Here is a 26,196-nt window from a genome sequence, read left to right as displayed (position 1 = left end):
GATGTGGCCCTCGAGACAAAAAGGTTTGCCCACCCCTGCTCTAATAGAATAAATAGATTACTTGGCTACCCCATTAAATACAAGTGTTGACAGAAAACATTCAAATTGACTCAATTTAATTACATTATCCTTGATCAACCTATATGCAGACACTCCACTTTGGAAGGTTTTATCATAGGCCATGCATCTCCTCTCTCTCGTCTACCAATCATTTACATTACATTTAAGTCATTTAGCAGATGCTCTTATCCAGAGCGACTTACAAATTGGTGAATTCACCTTCTGACATCCAGTGGAACAGCCACTTTACAATAGTGCATCTAAATCATTTAAGGGGGGGGGGGGGGTGAGAAGGATTACTTATCCTATCCTAGGTATTCCTTGAAGAGGTGGGGTTTCAGGTGTCTCCGGAAGGTGGTGATTGACTCCGCTGTCCTGGCGTCGTGAGGGAGTTTGTTCCACCATTGGGGGGCCAGAGCAGCGAACAGTTTTGACTGGGCTGAGCTGGAACTGTACTTCCTCAGTGGTAGGGAGGCGAGCAGGCCAGAGGTGGATGAACGCAGTGCCCTTGTTTGGGTGTAGGGCCTGATCAGAGCCTGGAGGTACTGCGGTGCCGTTCCCCTCACAGCTTCGTAGGCAAGCACCATGGTCTTGTAGCGGATGCGAGCTTCAACTGGAAGCCAGTGGAGAGAGTGGAGGACCAATATTTGGATTAATTAAGTTCACTCTGAACGGAGGCTTCGCATATTGCAATGTTTATTGGGGAAGGAGATGGGCAGTACATATTTCCACTGCCTCAGGCTCCCATCATCACCAAGGCAACATGGTATTGTTTTGGGAATGTTGTGCTCTCCCCTGGTCTGACTCATTTGGTTCCTCAGCCCCAGCAGCATCAGTCTGAGTATGATCTGGTCAAAAGTAGTGCACTATGTAGGGAACAGGGTGTCATTTGGGACCACCCATGGCCAGTGAGGTTGTGGAGGGGGAGAGAGCCCTTATCTGTGCCTCCAGAAACAGACCTGGGACAGACAAATAATTGGGCTTCCCATTGTGAGAAAAGAAAAAATATGATGTTTACAGAAAGTGAGAGGCACAGCTGTTGCTAGAGCAGTACAATTTCTTGGATAAGTAGCCGAACACATGTAGTAGGTTCTGATTTGGGTATGTCTCATGTTGCCATTGGTTTTCTTTGTTCTCCATTACAGTATGTAGACCTCTGCCTTGGGTAGCCTTTGTCAGCTTGTTTTGTGTATACATAGAGATATTTGGAATCTAGTATACGTGAGACCAATGTTCTATCATGTCAAAATGAACAATGATAGATTCGAGAGGCAATGGCAGCAGTAAGGTGGTAAGTGGATGCCATGAGTAACGAGGCTGGTGCCAGCAGTGATGGTGTCCTAATGACAGTGATAACTGATGTGACAGCATGGGTCAAAGAGACACTGGTGTGACACACCCTGAACTAATGCAATTATCACTGTAGGCAGAATTGATCTCAGAAATGACTCACGTTGTCAATGAGAAAAGGGAGAAAAAAAAAGTAGGAATGTTACTGCTTTTTCCACCAGTAAACTCAGAGGTGCAAAGCTGAATGGAACAACATGCGATGCTGTGAAAGGACAATACACTCACTCCAGGTACTATGCAAGCCGAATGTAGAGTGCCCTCTACAGGACATAAATTGACAGTGCATCTCTTTGTTGAGCGCTTGAGAACATTTCTCTCAGAAGAAAGCACCAATCAATCACTATGACAAACACTTGTCAAATAAATTTTATTTTCATACAACTAATAAAAAAAATCTTATTTACAGACATATCATTAATGGCTTGCAGGGGCATTTCTAAAATGATGGAATTTACTAGTTGACACCAAAGCTCTAAATGACAATGTTTTTACTTGAGGTGGGTCTTCGACTTTGTGGAATCTCCTGATGCTTTGCGCTTGCGGGAGGGTGTGGCGCGGCTGGCATCTGTGCCCGCTGGCAGACATTGGGCAGCTTCAGGCAGATAGTACATCTCTATTGGTGGAATAGGCTCCTGGTCAAAATGACAGACTCATATGAGAGAGGAGTTTTAGTTTCCATCATTTTATTTCTTCTTAAAGGAGCAACATGTTATATTTAAGCCATCATATCGATTCCTTCATGTTTTTTCAGAAACTGCTAAAATGGCTTAGTACGGGTTCTAACCTTATCATAATCGCCAAACATATTGTTGCAAGGACTTGAAAAACTTGTACACAAAACAACCGGCCAAGCTAGACACACACAAAAAAGCTCATTTGCAGTGTCACGCAACGTTCTAATAAGCATGTTTTACCTGGGTGGATTTCTATTATTTTGCTACTACTGGTATGTAATTGATATTTAGCACTATTTACATGTGGAAATGTTACATGGATAACCTTTAATTCACTGGCTAGGGTGGATTTTATGGAGAAGTTTGAACACATTGTATTGTTAAATGAAGGAAAGTACCCACTTTATGGATCAAACATTAACCAAGGTTTCACTTTAGACTTTCCCAAAATTACTGATATAAACTGCAAAAAAGTAGTCTGACAACAAAAAATGCCTTCCGCAGTCTCTTTGTGAGGCAGTTTTGCATTTTAGTTACAGTCCCACTAACCTGGATGAGGTAGTCTGCAATAAACTCTGGCTTTAGGCATTTGGCCTCTGGCACGTCCACCCGGAATTCTCCTGGCTTCAACCGACTGAACTCTGCAAACAGGTGGGTTGTACAGAGATGGAGAGGGACTGGGGAGAACCTGGAGAGAGGGTAAGGGAGAGGAAATAAAGATCGGAAGAAGAGAGATTAGGAGAGAGGGTGGATGGGATTGACATTCAGAAGTGTACACGTGTCAATATCTACAAAGGCAAGTATGAAAGAGATGGGCAGTCGGACACTTGAAAAGCAGTAGTTTCTTATTAGTTTTACCCATACTAAGACGCAGTAAGCGAAGAGAAGATTGAGGTACAGTATGACAGAGTAAGAGCTTTGTTTGAACCTTTGCTCCACCAGACTGCAGGAGTCGTCTGAACCCTGACTCTCTGGTCTGGTCGACGTTCAGCATGACGGTCCAACCGCTGAATGATCCCTCCTGGTCATTGCGGTCCTGCAGGTTCCTCCTCCAGCGCATGGCGGCCAACGCCAGCCTCTTCTGCTGCGAGCTGATGGACGGTAGCACATCCAGGATGGAGCTTCTGCCCCAATCATACTCCTCCTCCTGGAATAAATCAAATCAAATTTATTTATATAGCCCTTCTTACATCAGCTGATATATCAAAGTGCTGTACAGAAACCCAGCCTAAAACCCCAAACAGCAAGCAATGCAGGTGTAGAAGCACGGTGGCTAGGAAAAACTCCCTAGAAAGGCCAAAACCAAGGAAGAAACCTAGAGAGGAACCAGGCTATGAGGGGTGGTCGGTCCTCTTCTGGCTGTGCCGGGTGGAGATTTGAACATCTTGGCCATGTTCTGTTATAATGTTCATAAATGTCCAACATGGTCAAAAGAACACACAGTAAAGATATATAAACAATGTTTTTTTACTGAGTTGTTCTTCTTGGCCAGGTCTCCCTTGTGAAATTTGTCTTCTGACCTCATCGGGACTTCCTGGTTAAATTAAGGTTTAATAAAACAAGCTGGGCCTAGAAGAATGTGGAAGAAATATTGGCATGTTGTGGTCTGATGCACTAACGGCCAGATCGTGACCTGGATTGAAGTGTCCCACGGAGCGACAGTCCTCCAGGTAGGAGCGGTGCAGGATCCACTTCCCCACGGCCATGGCTGCCAGGTATTTCTCATTCCTCAGAGGGGTCCCCACAATGATGTGGGAGCAGCTGGGGTCAAAGCACTGCTTGTCCAGCATCACACCACCTACAGGGACCCCAGAGGAACAAAGACATGTAGAGTCAGAAAGAAACACAAATGCAATAGGGACACACACATAGATACAGATGACAGACCGTCTCTGATGAGAAAGAAATAATCAAGTGTTTTCAGACCACTGCAGACAAAACATGCAGGGGTGTGTCCCAAATGACACCATATTCAGTGCACTACTTTTGAACAGAATCCTATGGGCCGTGGTCAAAAGTAGCGCACTCTATTGGGATTAGGGTGCCAATTTGAGACGCAACCAAGGAGTTGAGGCTACTTCCGACCACTGAGATGTAATACAGAGACAACAGGGCAAATACAATCAGGTGGTTACAGACAGGGTGGAGGATTGAGACTCACCCAGCTCGTCTATGAGGGTGGTGTAGCCTATCCTCTCCTGGGGGATAAGGGAGGACAGCTGGAATCGAGGAGGCTTCTTCTCCGCCTCACACTCCTCAGTCTGTGGAGAGAACAAAAAAGCTTTTACCATCACTGTCACAATCACTTTACACCACTGCACAGCTGAGTATCGATTCAACACATCAACATTTACTTATAATATCACCTTACAAGAGGGAGGGAGGCTGCGTGTGTGGTTACCTGTGCCTCTGGGGGCACGGGAGAGTTGGAGAGAGGGAAGGCAGGGGTGAGGAGGTCAGGCTCTGGCTCCTCCACTAGTGGGGTCATCACCCTCTGACCCATCTGCTGGTCAGTGACATCACACAACGCTGGATCGAAGGGGTCAAAGGTCAATGAAAGTTTAGTATAGTCTTCATATCTCAAAATCTTTGTTTTGTGGTTAATTAAAATGATACAAAGCATTGCCAACTATGTAAAAATAGTCTACATAAAGCCAACAAATAAAACATTGCAGCCTGCAGGTCAGAAATATCCTGATAGGATATTTATTTTATCAAATCACATTGGCTACACATGGCCTGTCTTAAACGAACTTGCAACATTGTATAAAATATTCTTGGCCCTCAGTTTCCTGCCAGTGAGCTCTGGACAGACAACCTTAGGCCATTTGCACAAGGGATAAGAAGCAGTGCTTGACTTGGGTAGGAGCTCACCAGAGCGGTGTACCGGAACCTCAAATTTTCCAATGGGTGAGCTTCTGTTCCTCTTGTAGAATATTAGCTCAAACTTATTGTGGAACTCCTGCACCTAAATATAAACAGTACCAGCATCCAAAATTAGTACCTATTTCAGTTTAAGTCAAGCACTGATAAGCCTATTTTACCACGTTTCTACTGGATCAGAGCATGTCATTTTTCCCTTTCATGCCGAGTGGTCATCGAAAGGGAGAGCGCTGGAAAGATTTTTTCAAACTCATTGAGGAACTATTGTAATTCTTAATGGATGTAAAAACCTGTTTGAGGTGAAAAAAACATTACTTTGAGAAGCTCCACAGGTGGTGCATTAAGCCAATCAGAAATAATATCAGATCCCCAAATGGGCACATTCATTTGTGCGCAGGCCAGGTAGCCTATATAGGCCTACTTCTATGCGCGTCCTTACTCAACATTGACAGAAGCGTTCCAGACAATGACTACATTGACTGAACTAGTAAATGGAATTAAATAAACCAAAACTTGTTTCTCACAAGTGTAGCATAGGTTGCGCACTCCGCCAACAATGCGTCCACTAGAGGTCGACCGATTAATCGGAATGGCCAATTAATTACGGCCGATTTCAAGTTCATAACACTCGGAAATCAGTATTTTGGGGCGCCGATTTGCCTATTTTTTTTTTTTACACCTTTATTTCATCTTTATTTAACTAGGCAAGTCAGTTAACAACACATTCTTATTTTCAATGACGGCCTAGGAACGGTGGGTTAACTGCCTTGTTCAGGGGCAGAAAGAGATTTTTACCTTGTCAGCTCAGGGGATACAATCTTGCAACCTTACAGTTAACTAGTCCAACGCAATAAGGACCTGCCTCTCTCTCGTTGCACTCCACAAGGAGACTGCCTGTTACGCAAATGCAGTAAGCCAAGGTAAGTTGCTAGCTAGCATTAAACTTATCTTATAAAAAACAATCTATCATAATCACTAGTTAACTACACATGGTTGATGATATTACTAGATATTATCTAGCGTGTCCTGTGTTGCATATAATCTGACTGAGCATACAAGCATACAAGTATCTAAGTATCTGACTGAGCGGTGGTAGGCAGAAGCAGGTGCGTAAACATTCATTCAAACAGCACTTTAGTGCGTTTTGCCAGCAGCTTTCGTTGTGCGTCAAGCATTGCGCTGTTTATGACTTCAAACCTATCAACTCCCGAGATTAGGCTGGTGTGACCGAAGTGAAATGGCTGGCTAGTTAGTGCGCGCTAATAGCGTTTCAAACATCACTCGCTCTGAGCCTTGGGGTGGTTGTTTCCCTTGCTCTGCATGGGTAACGATGCTTCGATGTGGTGGCTGTTGTCGTTGTGTTGCTGGTTCGAGCCCAGGGAGGAGCGAGGAGGGGGACGGAAGCTATACTGTTACACTGGCAATACTAAAGTGCCTATAAGAACATCCAATAGTCAAAGGTTAATGAAATACAAATGGTATAGAGGGAAATAGTCCTATAATAACTACAACCTAAAACTTCTTACCTGGGAATATTGAAGACTCATGTTAAAAGGAACCACCAGCTTTCATATGTTCTCATGTTCTGAGCAAGGAACTGAAACGTTAGCACATATTGCACTTTTACATTTTTCTCCAACACTTTGGTTTTGCATTATTTAAACCAAATTGAACATGTTTCATTACCTACTTGAGTATAAATTGATTTTATTGATGTATTATATTAAGTTAAAATAAGTGTTCATTCAGTATTGTTGTAATTGTCATTATTACAAATACATTTTTATTTAAAAAATAATAATAAAAAAATAAATAAAAAAAAATCAGCCGATTAAATCGGCATCAGGTTTTTGGTCCTCCAATAAATCGGTATCGGCGTTGAAAAATCATAATCGGTCGACCTCTAGTGTGTACCCTTAAAAGGATCGGTTTCCCGCTAGTGGGACAACTTCCGGTGAAACTGGAGAGCACATAATTCAAATAAATAATCATAAATATTATGGATTTTAAACATTTAGGTACGTACAAGTGTCTTATATCGGCTGAAAGCTTAAATTCTTGTTAATATAACTGCACTGTCCGATTTACAGTATTTACAGTTATTACAGCGAAAACATGTCATGTAATTGTTTGAGGACGGTGCCCCACATTAAAATAGTTTTCCACCTGCACAGGTTTCATACATTCACAAATAACGATTAAATAATCACTTACTTTTTGAAAATCTTCCTCTGATTTGTCATCCAAAAGGGTCCCAGCTAGTGTCGTTTTGTTAGATAAAATCCTTTATTTCCCAAAAAGTCAATTTAGTTGGCGCCATCGATTTGAGTAATCCACTCGTTCAACATGCAGAGAAAGGAATCCGAAAATCTACCCCTAAACTTTGTTTCAACAAGTCAAAATACATTTCTATTTACTCCTCACATATCCTAAAATGTAATCAAACTATAATATTTCTTCAGGAAAGAAGTATGTTCAATAGGAAACCAATTTTAGCAGGAGCGTAAATGTCTTCATGCCGCGCGCAAACAAATTTCCAAGACTGTGTCCTACTAAAACTGTAATTTCTTATTCATTTTTGAAGTTACAAGCCTGATACATTGAACATAGACTGCTGACACCCTGGAAGCCATAGGAATTGCATCCATATTTTCAATATGACCTTTCTCTTGCATTTCTAAGAGGATGGTCTCTCAAATAAATACTTTTCTGGTTGGTTTTTCTTTGGATTTTCTCCTACCATATCTATTGAGTTATATTATTGTACATTATTTTAACATTAAACTTCAAAGTGTTTTCTTGCCAATGGTACCAATTATATGCATATCCTGGCTTCAGGGCCTGAGCTACAGGCAGTAAACTTTGGGCACGTCATTCAGGCAGGAAGTTGAGAAAAAAGGGGCATAGCCCTAAGAAAACAATCCTTACCTGGAATATTGCCAAAAGCACGTCTAGTGGTTAAGAGGAGCTGGCTACTAAAGAACTCCCAAAAGATTCACCGACATGCGCGTCAGTCACTCAGATTGCTGCTGACAGTGATCTGCCAGAATCTTTTTCACTTCATTCAATGGACATCAAATCTGCATTTCTGCAGGTTACAGAGCTGTCAAGGGACATTCACATTCAACCTCCGCCTGAAGCTAAGGAACACTGTAGAAACTAAGAAAGTGTGTGTATGGCCTCACAACTGCATCACTCTACTGGTACAACAAAGTCAAGGCAACAATGCTGAGTACAGGTGGCAAAATGTCACAAGTGGATCCTGCCGACCTTCTATTGGCTTGATCAAGACTGCAATGTGACTGGAGTACTTGCATGTCATGTTGATGACTTCATATTTCTGGTAACTCTGTTCTCAGAGCTTACCACTGTTGAGGCAAAACAGCACATTGTACCTGTAATGTGTCACTGACAACTACTCCCTAGTTGATGCTGTCAAGTCAACCAAGACTGTCACAGAGAAAAAACTTCGTCTTGAGGTTAGCAGCATCAAGGAACTTATTCAGGCTCCAGCGGATCCTGTGGTCGGCCACAAAAGAACCGCAAGCTGACTGACAAAAAAACATTTGCATTCGCACTTGTGCTCCTAAAGGCTATCAGTAATGGTGCCATTGTCACATGACCGATTTGTAATGGGGACTTGAATAACACTTGGATATTTAACTATTTGTTGATGCTTTATTGTCTAAAAAGAAAAGTGGGAGATTGTTAAGTTCATGTTTAAAGTATTCCTATACTTGTTATTACGGTGCTCTGTTGGACCGGTCCTGAGAGTAATGGCAACTATGTACTGTGGAGATACGGTGAAGTAAACGTTGTTAACCTCTCTGGGATATGTGGGACGGACGGTAGCGTCCCACTTGGCCAAAAGCCAGAGAAAATGCCAAATTCAAATAAATTCCTATAAAAATCCAACTTTCATGAAATCACACATGTAAGATACCAAATTAAAGCTACATGTGTTGTGAATCCAGCCAACATGTCAGATTTCAAAAAGTATTTTCGGCTAAAGCAAACTATGCTATTATCTGTGGATAGCACCTCCATAAACAAAAGAGAAAATATTTCAACCCTGCAGGCGCGACACGCAGACATAAAAATCATGCCTTACCTTTGACGAGCTTCTTCTGTTGGCACTCCAATATGTCCCATAAACATCACAAATGGTCCTTTTGTTCGATTAATTCCATCCATTTATATCCAAAATGTCCATTTATTTGGTGCGTTTGATCCAGAAAAACACTGGTCCCAACTTGCGCAACGTGACTACAAAATATCTCAAATGTTACCTGTAAACTTTGCCAAAACATTTCAAACTACTGTGAGCGGACCAAGTAATTGGGCGTCACTCTAAAGCGGGAAGGTGGAATAAACGAATCAGGAGTAGGTTTTCTTGATTTAACACAGTTCTCTATTGAGGGCATTTGGTCAACAAAACCATTCCAACATAATCAATGAAAATCTTCCACGGAAAAAAAAACATACATCTTCTTCTGCAGATGAAACAGGAACACAATATGATTATCTTTAAACTACAACAAAAAGTCACGGGATTGTCACCGTCTTAGTGGTTCTTCCTGGATAGCTCCTCTCTCTCCGTGGCCATCTTCCAGAGATAGTTTTCCCCCTTCTCTGCTGGTTCCATTCTCTCTCTTATAGGGGAAGGAGAGTATGTCATTAGTACCGTCAGCTGTGCTTAATTGCCTCTGGTTACCTTGTCTCCCATGCCTTGTTGGGCTACTATCCATGAGCCCAGCCTGCCCTCTGGTGGTCCTTCCACACTACATTTATAATACAACTTTAGGTATTTTTTAAAGTAAATAAATCGATAAAATTGAAGGCGGGATGATCTATGTTCAATACAGGAAGTCCCAGTTTTCAGTACACTTTCTGAATGCTGACAGTACAGTTAACATGTTGTGACTTATAAGGATTAAGTAGAAGCCAGGTTTGGGAATGTGTGCGTCTTGAGACAGACCTTTTTATAGTGGTGGAAGGCTGGAGTGGAGAAGTTACTGAAGACGAACAGAGACTTTTGGTCATTTTGGTCCAGCTGTAACGCCGCCTCCTCATCAATGGTCTTCAAGTGCTTCTCTGACTGGAGTTCTATGATGGCCTGTTTCATAGTGAAGAGAAAGATAATGCATTTCAATAAGGGATGGATCGAAATGTACATAATGCTTTTTCAATTTCAGTCAAGGGTAGGGTTTAGTATTTTTTTAAATCCCGTCCAGGGAAAGGTCATGTCATTTGTAATCGATGACATTTCAATTAAATTTTCAGTGTTATAGAATGAGTTGCTAATTAGTCTATATAATTGATGTGTGCCTGAATCCGCCCCTCATCTCCGATTCTCCACTAAGCTCAATATCAAGTTTGCCTATAAGCTACTTAGTGTGGTCTCAATCAATAATCTTTACCAGGGCTGACCCCAATTATTCCACAGGTTGTTTGTTTGGTAGATAGGCTGTTGGTAGCCTGAGATTGTTTTTAGTCGAGCAGAAGCAAATATATACTGTACCAGTCAAAAGTTTGGACACCCACTCAACGTTTTTTCTTTTACTATTTTCTACATTGTAGAATAACAGTCAAGACATCAAAACTATGAAATAACAATGGAATCATTTAGCAACCCCAAGAAAGTGTTAAATCCAAATGCATTTTAGATTTTTCTCAGCAGATACCCTTTGCACGCTCGACATTCTCTCAACCAGCTTCATTAGGAACGCTTTTCCAAAAGTCTTGAAGGAGTTTTGACATATGGCTGCTCTTCCTTCACTCTGCGCTCCAACTCATCCCAAACCATCTCAATTGGGTTGTGGTCAGGTGATTGTGGAGGCCAGGTCATCTGATGCAGCACTCCATCACTCTCCTTCTTGGTCAAGTGGGACTAAGCACAAACGATGGGATGGCGTAACGCTGCAGAATGCTGTGGTATTCATGCTGGTTAAGTGTGCCATGAATTCTAAATAAATCAGTGTCACCAGCAAAGCACCCCCACACAATCACACTTCCTCCATTCTTCACGGTGAGAACCACACATACGGAGATAATCCGTTCACCTACTGCCTCTCTCAAAGAAACGGCGGTTGGAACCAAAAATCTCAAATTTGTTCCTAGGCCGTCATTGAAAATAAGAATTTGTTCTTAACTGACTTGCCTAGTTAAATAAAGGTAATATAAGGCTGGTAACTAATGAACGCATCCTCTGCAGCAGAGGTAACTCTGGGTCTTCCTATCCTGTGGCGGTCCACATGATTGCCTGTTTCATCATAGCGCTTGACAGTTACTGCGATTGAACTTGAAGAAACTTTCAAGGATCTTGACATTTTCCAGACTGACTGGTCTTAAAACTTGTGTGGTGTTCGGGTCTGAGTGACCCATTTTCAATGTTTACTAAAAGAAAAATTATACAATTAATACTTTTTTCAACCTGAGACTCATTGGCCTCAATTTCTGTGAAGATGTAAAAGAACACATTTTCAAATAAAATTTGATTTGTCACATGCACTGAATACAACAGGTGTAGTAGTAGTGAAATGCTTACTTTACAAGCCCTTAACCAACAATGCAGTTAAGAAAAACACATACAAGAAATAAAAGTAACAAATAATTAGAGAGCAGCAGTAAAATAACAATAGCGAGGCTATATACTGTACAGGGGGTACCGGTACAGAGTCAATGCAATGTGCGGGGGCACCGGCTCGTTGAGGTAATATGTATATGCAGGAAGAGTGATTAAAGTGACTATGCATTGATAATAACAGAGGAGCAAACAGTGTAAATGAGGGGGGGGGGGTGCAATGCAAATAGTCTGGGTAGACATTTGATTAGATGTTCAGGAGTTTTATGGCTTGGGAGTAAAAGCTGTGTAGAAGCCTCTTGGACCTAGACTTGGCGCTCCGGTACTGCTTGCCGTGCGGTAGCAGAGAGAACAGTCTATGACTTCCTTCCACCGCCTGGTATAGAGGTCCTGGATGGCAGGAAGCTAGGCCCCAGTGATGTACTGGGCCATACCCACTATCCTCTGTAGTGCCTTGCGGTCGGAGGCCAAGCAGTTGCCATACCAGGCAGTGATGCAACCCATCAGGATGCTCTCGATGCAGCTGTAAAACCTTTTGAGGATCTGAGGACCAATACCAAATATTTTCAGTCTCCTGAGGGGGAATAGATTTTGTTGTGCCTTCTTCACAACGGTCTTGGTGTGCTTGGACCAGTTTGTTGGTGATGTGGATGCCAAGGAACCTTTTAAGGATCCACAATCATCTCCTTTGTCTTGAACACGTTGTCTCTGACCTCCCTATAGAATGGCTCATCGTTGTCAGTGATCAGGCCTACCACGGTTGTGTAACCGGCAAACTTAATGATGGTGTTGGAGTCGTGCCTGGCCGTGCAGTCATGAGTGAACAGGGAGTACAGGAGGGGACTGAGCACGCACCTCTGAGGGGCCCCTGTGTTGAGCATAAGCATGGTGAATGTGTTATTACTTACCCTTACCACCTGGGGGTGGCCCATCAGGAAGTCCAGGATCCAGTTGTAGAGGGAGGTGTTTAGTCCCAGGGACATCAGCTTAGTGATGAGATTTGAGGGCACTATAGTGTTGAAAGCTGTAGTCAATAAAACGCACTCACATAGGTGTACCTTTTGTCCAGATGTGAAAGGGCAGTGTGGAGTGCAATAGAGATTGCATCATCTGTGGATCTGTTGTGCGGTATGCAAATTGGAGTGGGTCTAGGGTTTCTGGTGTTGTGAGCCATGACCAGCCTTTCAAAGCACTTCGTGGCTACAGACGTGAGTGCTATGGGACGGTAGTCATTTAGGCAGGTTACCTTAGTCTTCTTAAGCACAGGGACTATGGTGGTCTGCTTGAAACACGTTGGTATTACAGACTCAGTCAGGGAGAGGATGAAAACGTCAGTGAATACACTTGCCATTTGATCAGCCCATGCTCGGAGAACACGTCCTGGTAATCCGTCTGGCCCTGCAGCCTTGTGAATGCTGACCTGTTTAAAGGTCTTACTCAGATCGGCTGTGGAGAGCGTGATCACACAGTCATCCAGAACAGCTGATGCTCTCATGAATGTTTCAGTGTTACTTGCCTCGCAGCGAGCATAGAAGTAATTAAGCTTGTCTGGTAGGCTTGTGTAACTGGGCAGCTCTCGGCTGTGCGTCCCTTTGTTGTCTGTAATAGTTTGCAAGCCACATCTGAGGAGCGTCAGAGCTGGTGTAGTACGATTCGATCTTAGTCCTGTATTGACACTTTGCCTGTTTGATGGTTCGTCGGAGGGCATTTCTTACAAGCTTCCAAGTTAGCGTCCCGCTCCTTGAAAGCGGCAGCACCAGCCTTTAGCTCAGTGCGGATGTTGCCTGTAATCCATGGCTTCTGGTTGGGGTATGCACGTACAGTCACTGTGGGGACGACGTCATCGATGCACTTATTGATGAAGACAGCGACTGATGCGGTGTACTCCTCAATACCATCGGAAGAATCCCAGAACATATGTCTGTGCTAGCAAAACATTCCTGTAGCTTAGCATCTGCTTCATTTGACCACTTTTTTATTGATCAAGTAACTGGTGCATCCTGCTTTAATTTTTTGCTTGTAAGCAGGAATCAGGAGGATAGAGTTATGGCCAGATTTGCCAAATGGAGGGCAAGGGAGAGGTTTGTATGTGTCGCTGTGTGTGGAGTAAAGGTGGTCTACAGTTTTTTCCCCTCTGGTTGCACATTTAACATGCTGGTAGAAATTAGGTACAACGCATTTAAGTTTCCCTCATTAAAGTTCCCGGCCACTAGGAGTGCCGCCTCTGGATGAACGTTTTCATGTTTGCTTATGGCCTTATACAGCTCATAACAGCTCATTGAGTGCCAGCATCGGTTTGTGGCGGTAAAGACAGCTATGAAGAATATAGATGAAAACTCTAGGTAGATAGAGTATCTCATGATAAGCTCTATACCACACTACCTCAGGTGAGCAAAACCTTGAGACTTCCTTAGATACCGTGCACCAGTTGTTGTTTACAAATGTACCCTTTGTCTTTACCAGAGGCTGCTGTTCTATCCAGCAAGCTGTATGTTATTCATGTTGTCATTCAGCCAGGACTCTGTGAAACATAAGATATTACAGTTTTTAATGTCCGGTTGGTAGAATATCCACGTTCTTTTAGTTCGTCCACTTTATTACCCAGCGATTGTATGTTGGCCAACAGTACCGATGGCAAAGGGGATTGCAGATTAGCCACTTGTCGCTGGATCCTCACAAGGCACCCCGATCTCCTTCCGCGAAACCTCGTTCTCTTTCTCCTGCGAATGATGGGGATGAGGGCCTGCTCGGGTGACTGGAGTAAATCCCTCTCGTCCGACTCATTAAAGAAAAAGTCAAAGTGAGTAATCGCTGTTCTGATGTTCAGAAGCTGTTTTCGGTCTAAGAGACGGAAGCAGCAACATTATATACAAAATAAGTTACAATGCGAGAAAAAAAATACAAAATAGCATGGTTGGTTAAGAGCCCATAAAAACAGCAGCCATCCCCTCTGGCGCCATTATACATTGAGTGCACACTGTGCACCCCCCTACACATTTACATTACATATGTGGTGTTTGGGTCCACTGGGTAATAAAAGTGTGGAAAAGTGTGTAGGTGAAAACAAGTAAAAATGAAACAAAAAGGTTTGCTGTGTGCCTTCACTCTGTCTTCCTCCTCCCTGGACCTGCTGTTGTAACATAGGGAGACAGAAAAGAGCACCAATAAACTGTCTCACACTCTATAACCCTTTGTAGTGTGTGAAAAAAAAGATCTGTATTTCCCCACACTCTACCACAGCCAGGTGTAGATTGGGGGAGGGACACAACAAATAAATAGCTTTGTATGTGTGGCTCCTTACCACAATCAATCAGTATAGCAAAAATAATCTCTGAGTAGCTTGGCCTTAGATAAAAAAATTGCAGCGAGAAGCTAATGTGGAAGGAGCGTCTTCCCCTTTGGAAGATGAAGAATTTACAGAATATGAGGAACATGTATCTGTCAATTTAGTCAGTGAGTTGTAAGAAGAGGATGAGATCGACCATCAGCCAGCCCCAGGACCAGCCTGTCAGCAGCCAGCCACAGGGCCAGCCCGTCAGTAGCCAGCTCATCAGCAGCCTGCAGAATGAGAAATATGGATGTAAAAAAAAAATGGTGAAATTGAATGGTCTTCTTGCCCAAGGAATGAGCCACCCCGCATGGCTGCCAATGTAATAAGGATGCAACCAGCGTCGAGGCAGATGGCAGGTACTCATGCGCAGAGCATAGTCTTCTTTTGAACTGTTCACCCCAGACACCATGTAGTTAATCATTCTGGACTGCACTAATTTGGAGGGAAGGCGTGTTTTTTGGAGAGAGGTGGAAGGAGTGGACCAAACTCATTTAGATGCATACTTTGATGTTCTTATCCTTGATTGTGTTTTCAGATCCAATGGGGAATCCACAGAATCCCTGTGGGATGCAGAAGACTTCTGTGCAACAACGTCTCTGGAAAACTACCAAATTATTTCCACAATTATCCGCTTCGATAACCGAGACACCAGACCAGCTCAGCGGCAGAGAGACAAGCTAGCTGCAATCAGTTCAGTGTGGAACAAGTCGAGGGACCGCCTTCCCCTGTTTTAAAACCCTGGGCCCAACGTTACCGTTGATGAGCAGCTTATGCCATTTAGGGGCCGCTGCCCCTTCAGGCAGTACATACCGTCTAAACCCGCAAAATATGGGATCAAGATCTGGGCTGCCTGTAATGTTGCTTCATCATATGCGTGGAACTTTCAAGTGTATACGGGGAAGCCAGATGGAGGAGCCCCTGAGAAGAACCAATCACATGCAATAACTTTTTTACTTCACACAAGCTGGGACAGGAGCTCCTCAAGAGAAAGCTGACGATTGTAGGAACAATACGAAAAAAACAAGCCAGAGCTCCCACCTCAGCAGTTGAATACACTAAACATGCCTGGTAATTCCTCCAAGTTTGTGTTCATGTCCGACACGAAGGCGGTCCACCCACTTGTCCCACACTGACCTGATTGTGGCGAGAGGCTGCTGCCCTATATACAGTGGTTTGTCCTTTAAAAGTTGCAGAATTCTATGGTATCTTATTTAAGTGCCAACCACTGGTACCATTAATGCTAGTTAGCGCTAGTTTGACCACCAGAGGGCATCTTTGAGAAGCATTTGATAGCCTTCAATAGTGGCTGTACTAGAGAATTGTAAACCTTTTTTGTAAGAACATAATATATGGGACTGATTAACTTCATATGGCTGCAGGGGCAGTATTGAGTAGCTTGGGTGAAAAGGTGCCCATTGTAACGGCCAGCTCCTCAGTCTCAGTTGCTAATGTATGCATATTATTATTAGTATTGGATAGAAAACACTAAAGTTTCCAAAACTAGTATAACAGAACTGATATTGCAGGCGAAACCCTGAGGAAAATCCAAACAGGAAGTGGCTTCTATTTTGAAAACTCCATGTTCCATAGCCTCCCTTTGCTGGATTTAAAGGGATATGAACCAGATTCCTTTTCCTATCGTTTCCTCAAGGTGTCAACTGTCTTCAAAGATAGCTTCAGGCTTTTATTTTGAAAAATGAGCCAGAACGATAACATCGCGTCAAGTGGTCACATGAGTTTTGATCGTGCAACAGAGTTTGGATAGCCATTGCTTTTCCCTCTCCTACTGTGAAAGACATTTGCGGTTGATATATTATCGATTATATGTTTTAAAAACAACCTGAGGATTGATTATAAAAAAACGTTTGACATGTTTCTGTGGGCATTATGGAAACTATTTGTAATTTGTCTGCGTTGTCGTGACCGCTCTTTCCTGTGGATTTCTAAACATAACGCGACAAACAAATGGAGGTATTTTGGATATAAAAATTATCTTTATAGAACAAAAATTACTCAATTGCGCACCAACTTACTCAGAGCCCCCACCTATCGACTTTCGCAATGTGATCCTTCACGCTCATTTTTCAAAATAAAAGCCTTGAAACTATGTCTAACGACTGTTGACACTTTAGGGAAGCCACAGAAAAAGGAATCTGGTTGATATCCCTTTAAATGAAGGACAGGCAGACATAGGAACACAGAAGTTTCAAAATAAGAAGCACTTCTTGATTGGATTATCCTCAGGCTTTCGCCTGCAATATCAGTTCTGTTATACTCACAGACAATATGTTTACAGTTTTGGAATCTTTAGAGTGTTTTCTATCCTAATCTGTCAATTATATGCATATTCTAACATCTGGTCATGACAAATAGGCCGTTTACTTTGGGAACGTTATTTTTCCCAACAAAAATAGTGCCCCCTCGCTTCAAGAAGTTAACAAAAGGCTACGCTGTGTTTTCCTATATTGCACTTGTGATTTCATGAATATAAATATTTGTAGTAATATTTATTGAATGTAGCGCTATGCTATTCAGTGGTTGTTGATGACACTTATCCCAATAGGGGGATTGCAGCCATAACAAGTTAAGAAATGTTGCTTAATTAATATTATGGTGTTTCTATTCCAAGAAAAACAAAAAAAAACTCAGTCCGTTAGGATGGAACGGAAAATATGGCCCTGTACAACGTGACGGTCGGGAGTAGGCTACAGTACTTGGCTATTTAGCTAAAGAATCCCTGTGTCGTGCGGGCACGCGGGAGACCGGGGTTAAATTCGCCGACGGAGAGGAAGGAGTAGACCACCCTTGTAAATAAGAATTTGCTCTTAACTGACTTGCCTAGTTAAATAAAAAGGTTACACTAAGAGAATAACACTTCTACACCCTAATTGTGGTCTAACCAATACACAAACGGGGATTCAGTGAAGACAAAAATCTCATTGATTTATCAAGACCAGTTGCCATGCTTGTCTCAGAGCAGCGCGAAATGGTGCTAAAATAGTTGTAGGCCATTGCTTCAAATGCTATTGCTTCTAACGCTATTGCTTCTAACTTTAAAATGCTAAGAAATATTTTGGAGGTCGATTGTCCTTTTAACAGCACATTACTCAACACTAGTGAGACTCATTTCGCCTATGGTAGGCCTACAGTATATCGAAAAATATAACTTGACTCTCAGTCAATAATTACATATAGAGGATTGGAGGTTTCTAAATTTAAAACCAAAAGCCACCTCATGGGTCTCTGTGGCGGCCGGCACAGGTATCGAACCTGCATCTGTAGCAAAGCATTTTGCACTGTGGGAGTCCCTATCCACTCTGGAGCCCCCATCCACAAAGTTTCAAAATACAGAGAGGTGTTGGTAAGCGTATAATGGGCTATTATAATACTGTACATGGTGTCCAGGTCAGGATAACCAAAACATTTCGTTATTAAAGACTATCAGAAAGAAAGTTGGTACTTATTTTGATCCAAAACCATGAATGAGTGAGTCACTCAGCTTATGACTGTGCCATCAACTTGATAATATATAACAATATTTTGGAGGTTATTTCATTTTCTAAAAAACAAAAGTGAGCAGTTGAAATCTGAATAATGGCCAAAATAATATTTATAGAGGGCAAAATATTTATTTCTGTTTTTAGAGGGAGAAACGCTGGGCCAATTGTGCGCCGCCCTATGGGACTCCCAATCACGGTCGGATGTGATACATAATAATAATACTTTTTGTTGCATTATTTATTTAATTTTTTTCTGGTGGATTAAACTGAAACTGCAACCAATCACTGCCGGTTGTGATACAGCCAACCTAACTAAGAAATACATTTTACAATAGAATTCTCCCCCTACCCTCCATCTAGGCAAGTCTATTGTCCAGTTACCTGCTAATAGCCATAATGGCGCTGTACAACGTGACTGTGTGACTGAGTGGTTTCCAGTAAGCAACAAATTGTTTACCTTCATTAGACAACTTTGTTCCAATATTTCAGTAATTCAGTGATATTTATTCCCAAAGTAATTTGTTATGGATCCATAACTAAGTAAACGTTGGCATTTTGAAAGAGTATTTTTATCATTATTTTATTAACGAAAAGCATAAAGATGCCATTATTAGTTACATTGTTTTGAATGTGCAGACTGGCACTAAGAACAGCGGGAACGTTCCCCTAGTCAGCTCCATTTTTAGTGCAATGCTCCTTAAATTTTGCTCTGTGCTACCCAGTGGTACACAATTGAATTGCCTTGCAGTTCTTCAGCTGGATCCACTGAAAGCGCACAATGTTCAAGGCACGAGGGCAGGGGGAAAGGGATGGGCCGCAGAGCCTCGCCAAGAAGACGGACCGAGCCCATCCCCACAATTATCAGTTTCTATTTTGGTTTATGTCATCCATTCATTGTCAATTAGAGATAAAGTAGGACCCAAAGGCATAATCAGTGCTCTAACTCCCCCTTGCGCTGGTCTGGAGCAATGAAGTGGTGATGCAGGGTACTGTACTAAACCACAAATTATCTCTAAGTCCCGCAGCATAATCACAAAACTTTCAGTGGAGCAATTACTTGCCACTTTAATAATGGAACACTAGTCACTTTAATAATGTTTACATATTTTTGCATTACTCATCTCATATGTATATACTGTATTCTTATCCTATTCTACTGTATCTTAGTCTATGCCATTCTGACATTGCTTGCAAAAAATATATAAATAAATATATATATATATATATATTCTTAATTCCATTCCTTTACTTTAGATGTGTGTATTATGTGTAGTTGTGAAATTGTTATTACTGCACTGTTGGAGCTAGAAACACAAGCATTTCACTACACCCGCAATAACATCTGCTAAACACGTATATGTTACAAATCAAATTTGATTATCCCAAAAAAACAATAGCGCTTTTATTGATAAATGTGATCAAGTAGAAGTAAATGGCAAATATTAAACCATATATGCTGTCTATATTGCTTGTAATTGTTATAAGTCAACAATCTAAGTATTGTTATGGCTGTATTGTTTTAAAAACCCAATAATGTTTTGGGTCTGTCAGACACGCGAACATTTGGGTGAATAACAAAAACATGAACACCACACAAGAGTTAAAGTAATGATGGACTTTCGTTTCTCTTTGCTTATTTGAGCGGTTCCATCTTTTGCATACCACCCATACCTTGTCACATCACAACAGAGTGAATCAAACGCATTAAGGAAAGAAATTCCACAAATTAACTTTAAAACAAGGCACACCTGTTAATTGAAATGCATTCCAGGTGACTACCTCATGAAGCTGGTTAAGAGAATGCCAAGAGTGTGCAAAGCTGTCATCAAGACAAGGGGTGGCTACTTTGAAACATCTCAAATATATTTTGATTTGTTTAACACTCGTTTTGGTTACCACATGATTCCATTTGTTATGTAATAGTGTTGATGTCTACTATTATTTTAGAATGTATAAATTAGTAAAAATCAAGAAAACCCCAGAAATGAGTAGGTGTCCAAACTTTTGACTGGTACTGTGTGTATGTACATATGTAAATAAAGAAATGCATGCATACATGCATACATACATATTTTTACGGCACACGAGACACCTGTCTTATTTGCCCCCATCTCAGTGAACTATTGCAGAGGCCACGGGATGGCACAGTCCAAAAAGAAGGGGAGTTGGCTGCACATCTTTCCATAATGTGCTCTCTACCGCCAATTTGTGCACATTCATTGTTTCGTAAGTTAATTTTGTGAATTGTTTACATTTTATTGTTAGTGTATATCAATTCCCCATTACATATATCACCCGTAGTACATGTACAGTTAATTCCTATCATTTGTTATCTACAATGTTTGTTTGGTTACAGTAATGTCTGTTAACGCATTCAATATATTATTATTCCAGTCTTTTATAGTTGTCATTGTCGGAGTGGACACAATGTTTGCAGAGTGCACAACCTAGGCTACACTTGTGGGAAACAAGTTTTGGTTAATTTCATTACATTTACTAGTTCAGTCAATGTTGATTAAGGACGTGCACCTGATTACGCATAGAAGCAGGCCAATGGGCTACCTGACCTGCGTGCAAATGTAGGCATATAAATGTTCCCATTTGGGGATCTGATAGCATTTCTGATTGGCTTAATGCACCACCACCACTGAGCTGTGGAGCTTCTCAATGTTGTTTTCTTCACCACTAACAGCAAGCAAACAAAGTCTGTTTTTACATCCATTGAGAATGATAATAATTCCTCAATGTATTTGAAACATCTTTCCAGCTCCTCTCCCTTTTGATAATCACTCAGCGTGAAAACAGGCCTACCTGATTCTTTTTTATCCCTTGCCAAATAGTCAACAGCTCGGCGGGAAACTGAGGGCCCAGAATATTTACTACAATATAGAAAGGAGCTTCAGGCTGAACCAAAGTTAATAGTTGATATAATGTTTCAAGTTTGTTGCAGACAGGCCATGTGTAGCCAATGTGATTTACAGGATATATATTTTTTAAATCTGGATATTTTCTACCTGCAGGCTGCAATGATTTTATTTGTTGGCTTTATATAGGCTCTTTTTTTTTTTTACATCGGTGGCAAAGGCAACAGAAATAACTTTTTAAGTTTGTATCATTTTCATTCAGATTAACCACATGACAATGATTTTGACATCTGAAAACCTTATTATAAATTAAACTATTCCACGAAAATGTGCATGTGAAAACCATAACTGGCACACAGATCGGTAGAAATGGTAAATTGGCATTTCACGTGAGAAGGTTTGCCGAATTCTCGTGGAGCCTATTACCGACAACTTCAGGAGAGTAACTGCAGAATCTGCGAAAGCCAGTAGAAGCAGGAGGAGGATGGTCCGGTAATTGTTTTTCTTCTAGACAGGTCAATTATTTTTCTTGATCTCTGGCTCCTTCTTGAGCAATTTGTGAGGTTAAAGCATCTGAAAAGCTCAATGCATAGTTGATTTTTAGTTGATTTTATTAAAACAGATAGACATATGGAAAAATACACTTGAAAATTTTGACCACAACAGACGACTTTCGGGCCACCAATATTATATATATTTTTGCCTGGAAATAAAACTTAGGCTGCATTACACACTGCAATGGATACTCAAACCCTGAGCCCTGGCCTGCTCTTGCTGATCAAAAATGTGTGTGCTGCCTAACGTGTGTGCTGTGCTATGTAGGCCTACGGTGGCAGGAGGAGACTCAAAAGACTTGCGCGCGGACTAGCCTATGTTCTGTTCAGTTTGAGAAGGAGAACACGAAGATGAGGACCGGAGGGCAACTTTCATAGCTTGCCATTACTATAATTGATTTTATTAAAAACAATGTTTATTGCCCCTGATGTAGGCCTATTTATCAGAGTTATTGGCCAGATGCGAGCAACTTACATTGTGGTGCTGAAACTTGAAGGGGCAGCCGCGGCACAATCAAATCGGAAATGGAAAGCTTGTGGTGCTGAAATTAGGCACATTCAAGTAGGTATAATTAATTTAAACAGTCTTCATTTTAATTATACTTTACTAACAACAAGAGGCCTGTGTTATTCCTATTTAAGAAATAAGATGTGGGTCTACAGCATTGGCAGTCAGCGCTGTTTAAGATGAGGGAGGATTATTTTTATTTTTTTTCCTGAGCATGGCCTTATTTCTAATTACAGCATTTTGGATGACTCTCATTCATATTCCATTCACCCAGTTAAATGTAACAGTGATAGCCTAAACCTATTATATACTCAAATTATTAAAAGATACTAATGAAAGATAATGAAAGTTTACAACTCCGGTGCACACAGGTCGAGAGAGAAATTTGAGGTCAATTACCACCTTGTAAACTCTTGCCTGCATCTAGCTGATAGGGTGTAATCATTAGACCAACAGTTGCAAAAGAGAGTTTATATTTTTTCAGTTGTTTTGTTCCGTTTAAGATGCATTTACAGAAACGGCGGAATGAATACACCCCTGATCACACAAACACCGTTCACTTTCATAGCAGCCTCTTTGTATTCTTTGTCGCATCTATTCGCTCTCCTCTTAACTCTTCCCTTCGCTTGTGGACTTCAATGCAAAACACATCAGCTGTATGTGACCAGGCAAAAAAAAAACTTTCCAAGCCAAAACGCTACACACAGCCTACATCGGACGGAAGCTAGCTGTCCTCCGGCTACACCATGGTGCTACCCTACAGAGTACTGTTGAGGCTACTGTAAACCTTATTTGCAAAATAGTGTGTTTTAATCAATTATTTGGTGACATGTGACTAGACTTAGTATAGTTTAATAAAATAAAATAGAAAAACATTGAAGTTATAAAATTCACTGAGGATGGTCCTCCCCTGTGGAGTCTCCACTGGTCTACAGATTAAATATAGGCTGCTATATCCATAAATTTCTCTGGCAATTCCTCCATCCACCATGCAACCCTTAAATAGCCCTATGGCTGTTAAGACTCAAATTCAGGGGGTATGCCATAGGTCTACTTTTTGTTAAAGAAAATGCCAAAAAGCACAGCACTACCCCTTGCTAGTTTAAGACTCTGAACAAAATAAAACTAAATCAGATTATATTAAATTATCTATAAAAGCGCTTTGGTCTACGATACTTCACGCTAGAAACAAGCTGTAAAATACCTGGGAAAGGTGTGACAAATGCATATGGGGATATCATTGTTTTGTTTCTTTTACATTGAGACTGAGCAGCAGCAACCTTCTATAGGTGAGGAGACAAAAAAAATAGACTTTGCTTGGGAAGTAATCTAATTCTGACACTTTCAATTGACGAAAGCTATTCACTTTCTGTACAATAGAATATGTTTAAACCCAGAAAGGGAAACACTTGTGACCTTTTCTCCTTGGGTTAAACCATGGAAGAAGAGTAGCCAACCGTTAAAGCTTAAAATGTTCTGCGTCGTTAGGCCTACTGGGGTGGAAAGGTTGGCCTAACTTTTGAAAGAACCATGTTCAGATTCCTAATGATATCTCAGATGTAATTATTTTGTCTCAGATGTAATTATTTGCAAACAGGGACAGTTTAATTGCAAAAAAGACACTGATTTGGCATTGGAGAAATATATTAAGATGAACACATACAGTAGGCCTCTCTCTGTCCATTCTTAGCCTGTAATTTCAGTAATTTGAAATGTGATATTCTGCTAATATGTAAAATTATGTAGAATACATAGAATTGCATTAAATATTTATAACTGATTTTTTTTTTTTTGACCTGCAAATAAAATGGATAGAATCATGCAATAACGTTCCTATATAGAAAACCTTTCCCCCTACTCTTTTATCTTATATTCTTATTTTCAATGACGGCCTAGGAACAGTGGGTTAACTGCCTGTTCAGGGGCAAAACGACAGATTTGTACCTTGTCAGCTCGGGGATTTGAACTTGCAACCTTCTGTTTACTAATCCAACGCTCTAACCACTAGGCTACCCTGCCGCCCCACGGTGGTCTATGAACCCACAACCTTCTAGCCCACACAGCCCTGTGCAATATCAAAATTCCTGCATTACAATGTAGCCTAATGCTTACAGGACAAAGAACAGTTTCTAAAACTGTGTATCTAAGTCTCTGGTCAGCCCAAGAAGTGAGGGTAAACGGTAGACATGTTCTCTGCTATCCACTTTATGTCTGAATTATTTTGGGTGTAGGGGAGGGTCACTTTTTTTTAAGCGTTCAGGGAGGATTTAGGTCAAATATATTTTGCTATACAGAGGGCCATCCATTTTCATTTCAGACAGGTCCGATTTTCCCCATGTAAAATGAATAACGTTCACTCCCTGACACACTGACACAGCTAGACATACATGATTCATGATCACTCACTGTAACGTTACTGTCAAATGTTAGTGGTTAGCCTAATCGTGGACACTACAGTAAGTGTCACTGGCACTATAATACACATGACACTCACCTCATAGGCCTTAACAGCAAGGTCCGTCTTTCGTCCATTGACGTCTACAAACTTAACGAAGTCTTCTCCATCTCCTTTTGACATGATAAACCTGCAATGTGGCAGAAGTGTAACGTTAACTGCTAGCTATATGGATATTGGCACAGTCATATGGCTGGCAGGCTTTTTAGTGCAGGACATATATCTAACGTTAGCTAACTACAGAGAATATAAGACGTTGACGTATTGTTAACGTTAGCAAGCTTATTTTGCTGTCAGTGACTATGGCGTTAGCTACAACATACTTAGCTAGTTAACTGATAAGTCATGATAGCATTGACAGCCACTTTCTGCTCTGAGAACGTGCTCAAAACGTCTGGGAAAGAAGGGGGGCAGTGAAGCTTAACCACTGTTCTTACCTTATAAGACCTCCAACATTAGCGTATTCCTTTAGCCAGCAAATAAATAGCTTAACTAGCTAGCTAGCGCGCCTTTGTTATCTAGCACTAACAAACAGGAGTAAAATTCGTCGAGCTCGCGAGAGGCCAAATGAAGTGTGACAAGACTTAATTTACGAACTTGTCAGAGGTTGATGAGCATCAAAATGTCTAAAACCTGGACACCTATTGTTATCGTAATTAAACAGGTCATTCGTCTCGATCACAGTGTACAACAATTCCGAAAAAGCAACAGTTCAGTCACCTTGAGGTCAGAAAGTCGCCAGCTGTTACTTCGTTGTTATTCGCAAGAGGAAATCGTAATTAGACGTAGAATGAAGTGAGATTTTGGGGGTCCTAAGAAAAGGGAATATGAATGTGCGTCCCCTGCTCGCAGGAATGGAAATACATTCAAAACCAACACGATTTCCCACTTATTTCATAGTTGTCTTCACTATCACTCTACAATGTAGAAATGTATTAAAAAGATAAACCCTCGAATGAGTAAGTGTGTCAAACTTTTGACTGGTGCTGTATGTGTACTTGAGCCCAAGATTCTGGACCTTTATGGCACAAGGGTTTGCTTGCTCTGTCAATGTATGTACTGTTGCTATACCCCTCTGGTATAAAGTTTGACATTTCTCTTATTGTACTGTACTTTATATTGTTATTCACTCTTCCGTTTAATTGGCAATAGACATACATTCTGATGGAAAGAACATTGTGGGTTCCCTTTTATTCTTAAAATCTTATGTACAAGTGTAACTTTTATTTATGTACATTTAATATAGAAAGCTTATATACGTCATAATACATCAAACATTTCCCAATTGCACTAGTCTTTCACAGATGTATAATCAAAGTCAGTTTCTTCCCAAATGTCTTAGCAGAGAAGCTCATTTGTTGGTAAAGGCCGTTATTTACCTATAAATATGCGAGTGCTTTTTGCATTCTGGAGAAGGAAAATGACGTAGAAAAA

General features: G+C 41.2%; 1 protein-coding gene across 2 annotated transcripts; it reads right to left on the bottom strand.

Annotated features, from left to right (window-relative positions):
* Nucleotides 1-1,761: 1,761 nt before the first annotated feature.
* Nucleotides 1,762-25,512, bottom strand: LOC135522540 (DNA topoisomerase 2-binding protein 1-A-like). 2 transcript variants are annotated; one of them, XM_064948900.1, is made up of 9 exons: nucleotides 25,200-25,512; nucleotides 24,802-24,892; nucleotides 9,946-10,083; nucleotides 4,456-4,613; nucleotides 4,246-4,345; nucleotides 3,718-3,882; nucleotides 3,013-3,231; nucleotides 2,634-2,772; nucleotides 1,762-2,042 (listed from the first exon to the last, which is right to left on the bottom strand). In XM_064948900.1, the coding sequence occupies exons 4-7, from the start codon at nucleotides 4,585-4,587 to the stop codon at nucleotides 3,218-3,220; spliced, it is 411 nt and encodes a 136-aa protein (XP_064804972.1). In that variant the 5' UTR covers nucleotides 4,588-4,613; nucleotides 9,946-10,083; nucleotides 24,802-24,892; nucleotides 25,200-25,512; the 3' UTR covers nucleotides 1,762-2,042; nucleotides 2,634-2,772; nucleotides 3,013-3,217. The 2 variants fall into 2 exon arrangements, with proteins under 2 accessions (XP_064804972.1, XP_064804971.1); XM_064948899.1 differs by lacking the exons at nucleotides 9,946-10,083; nucleotides 24,802-24,892; nucleotides 25,200-25,512 and having other exon boundaries at nucleotides 4,486-6,483.
* Between the last annotated feature and the right edge of the window lie 684 nt (nucleotides 25,513-26,196).

The sequence above is a fragment of the Oncorhynchus masou genome, chromosome 30 (genome assembly GCF_036934945.1).
Source record: "Oncorhynchus masou masou isolate Uvic2021 chromosome 30, UVic_Omas_1.1, whole genome shotgun sequence".
NCBI lineage: Eukaryota > Metazoa > Chordata > Actinopteri > Salmoniformes > Salmonidae > Oncorhynchus > Oncorhynchus masou.
Note: the sequence above shows the minus strand (reverse complement) of the source record. Positions and strands in the feature narration are given on the sequence as shown.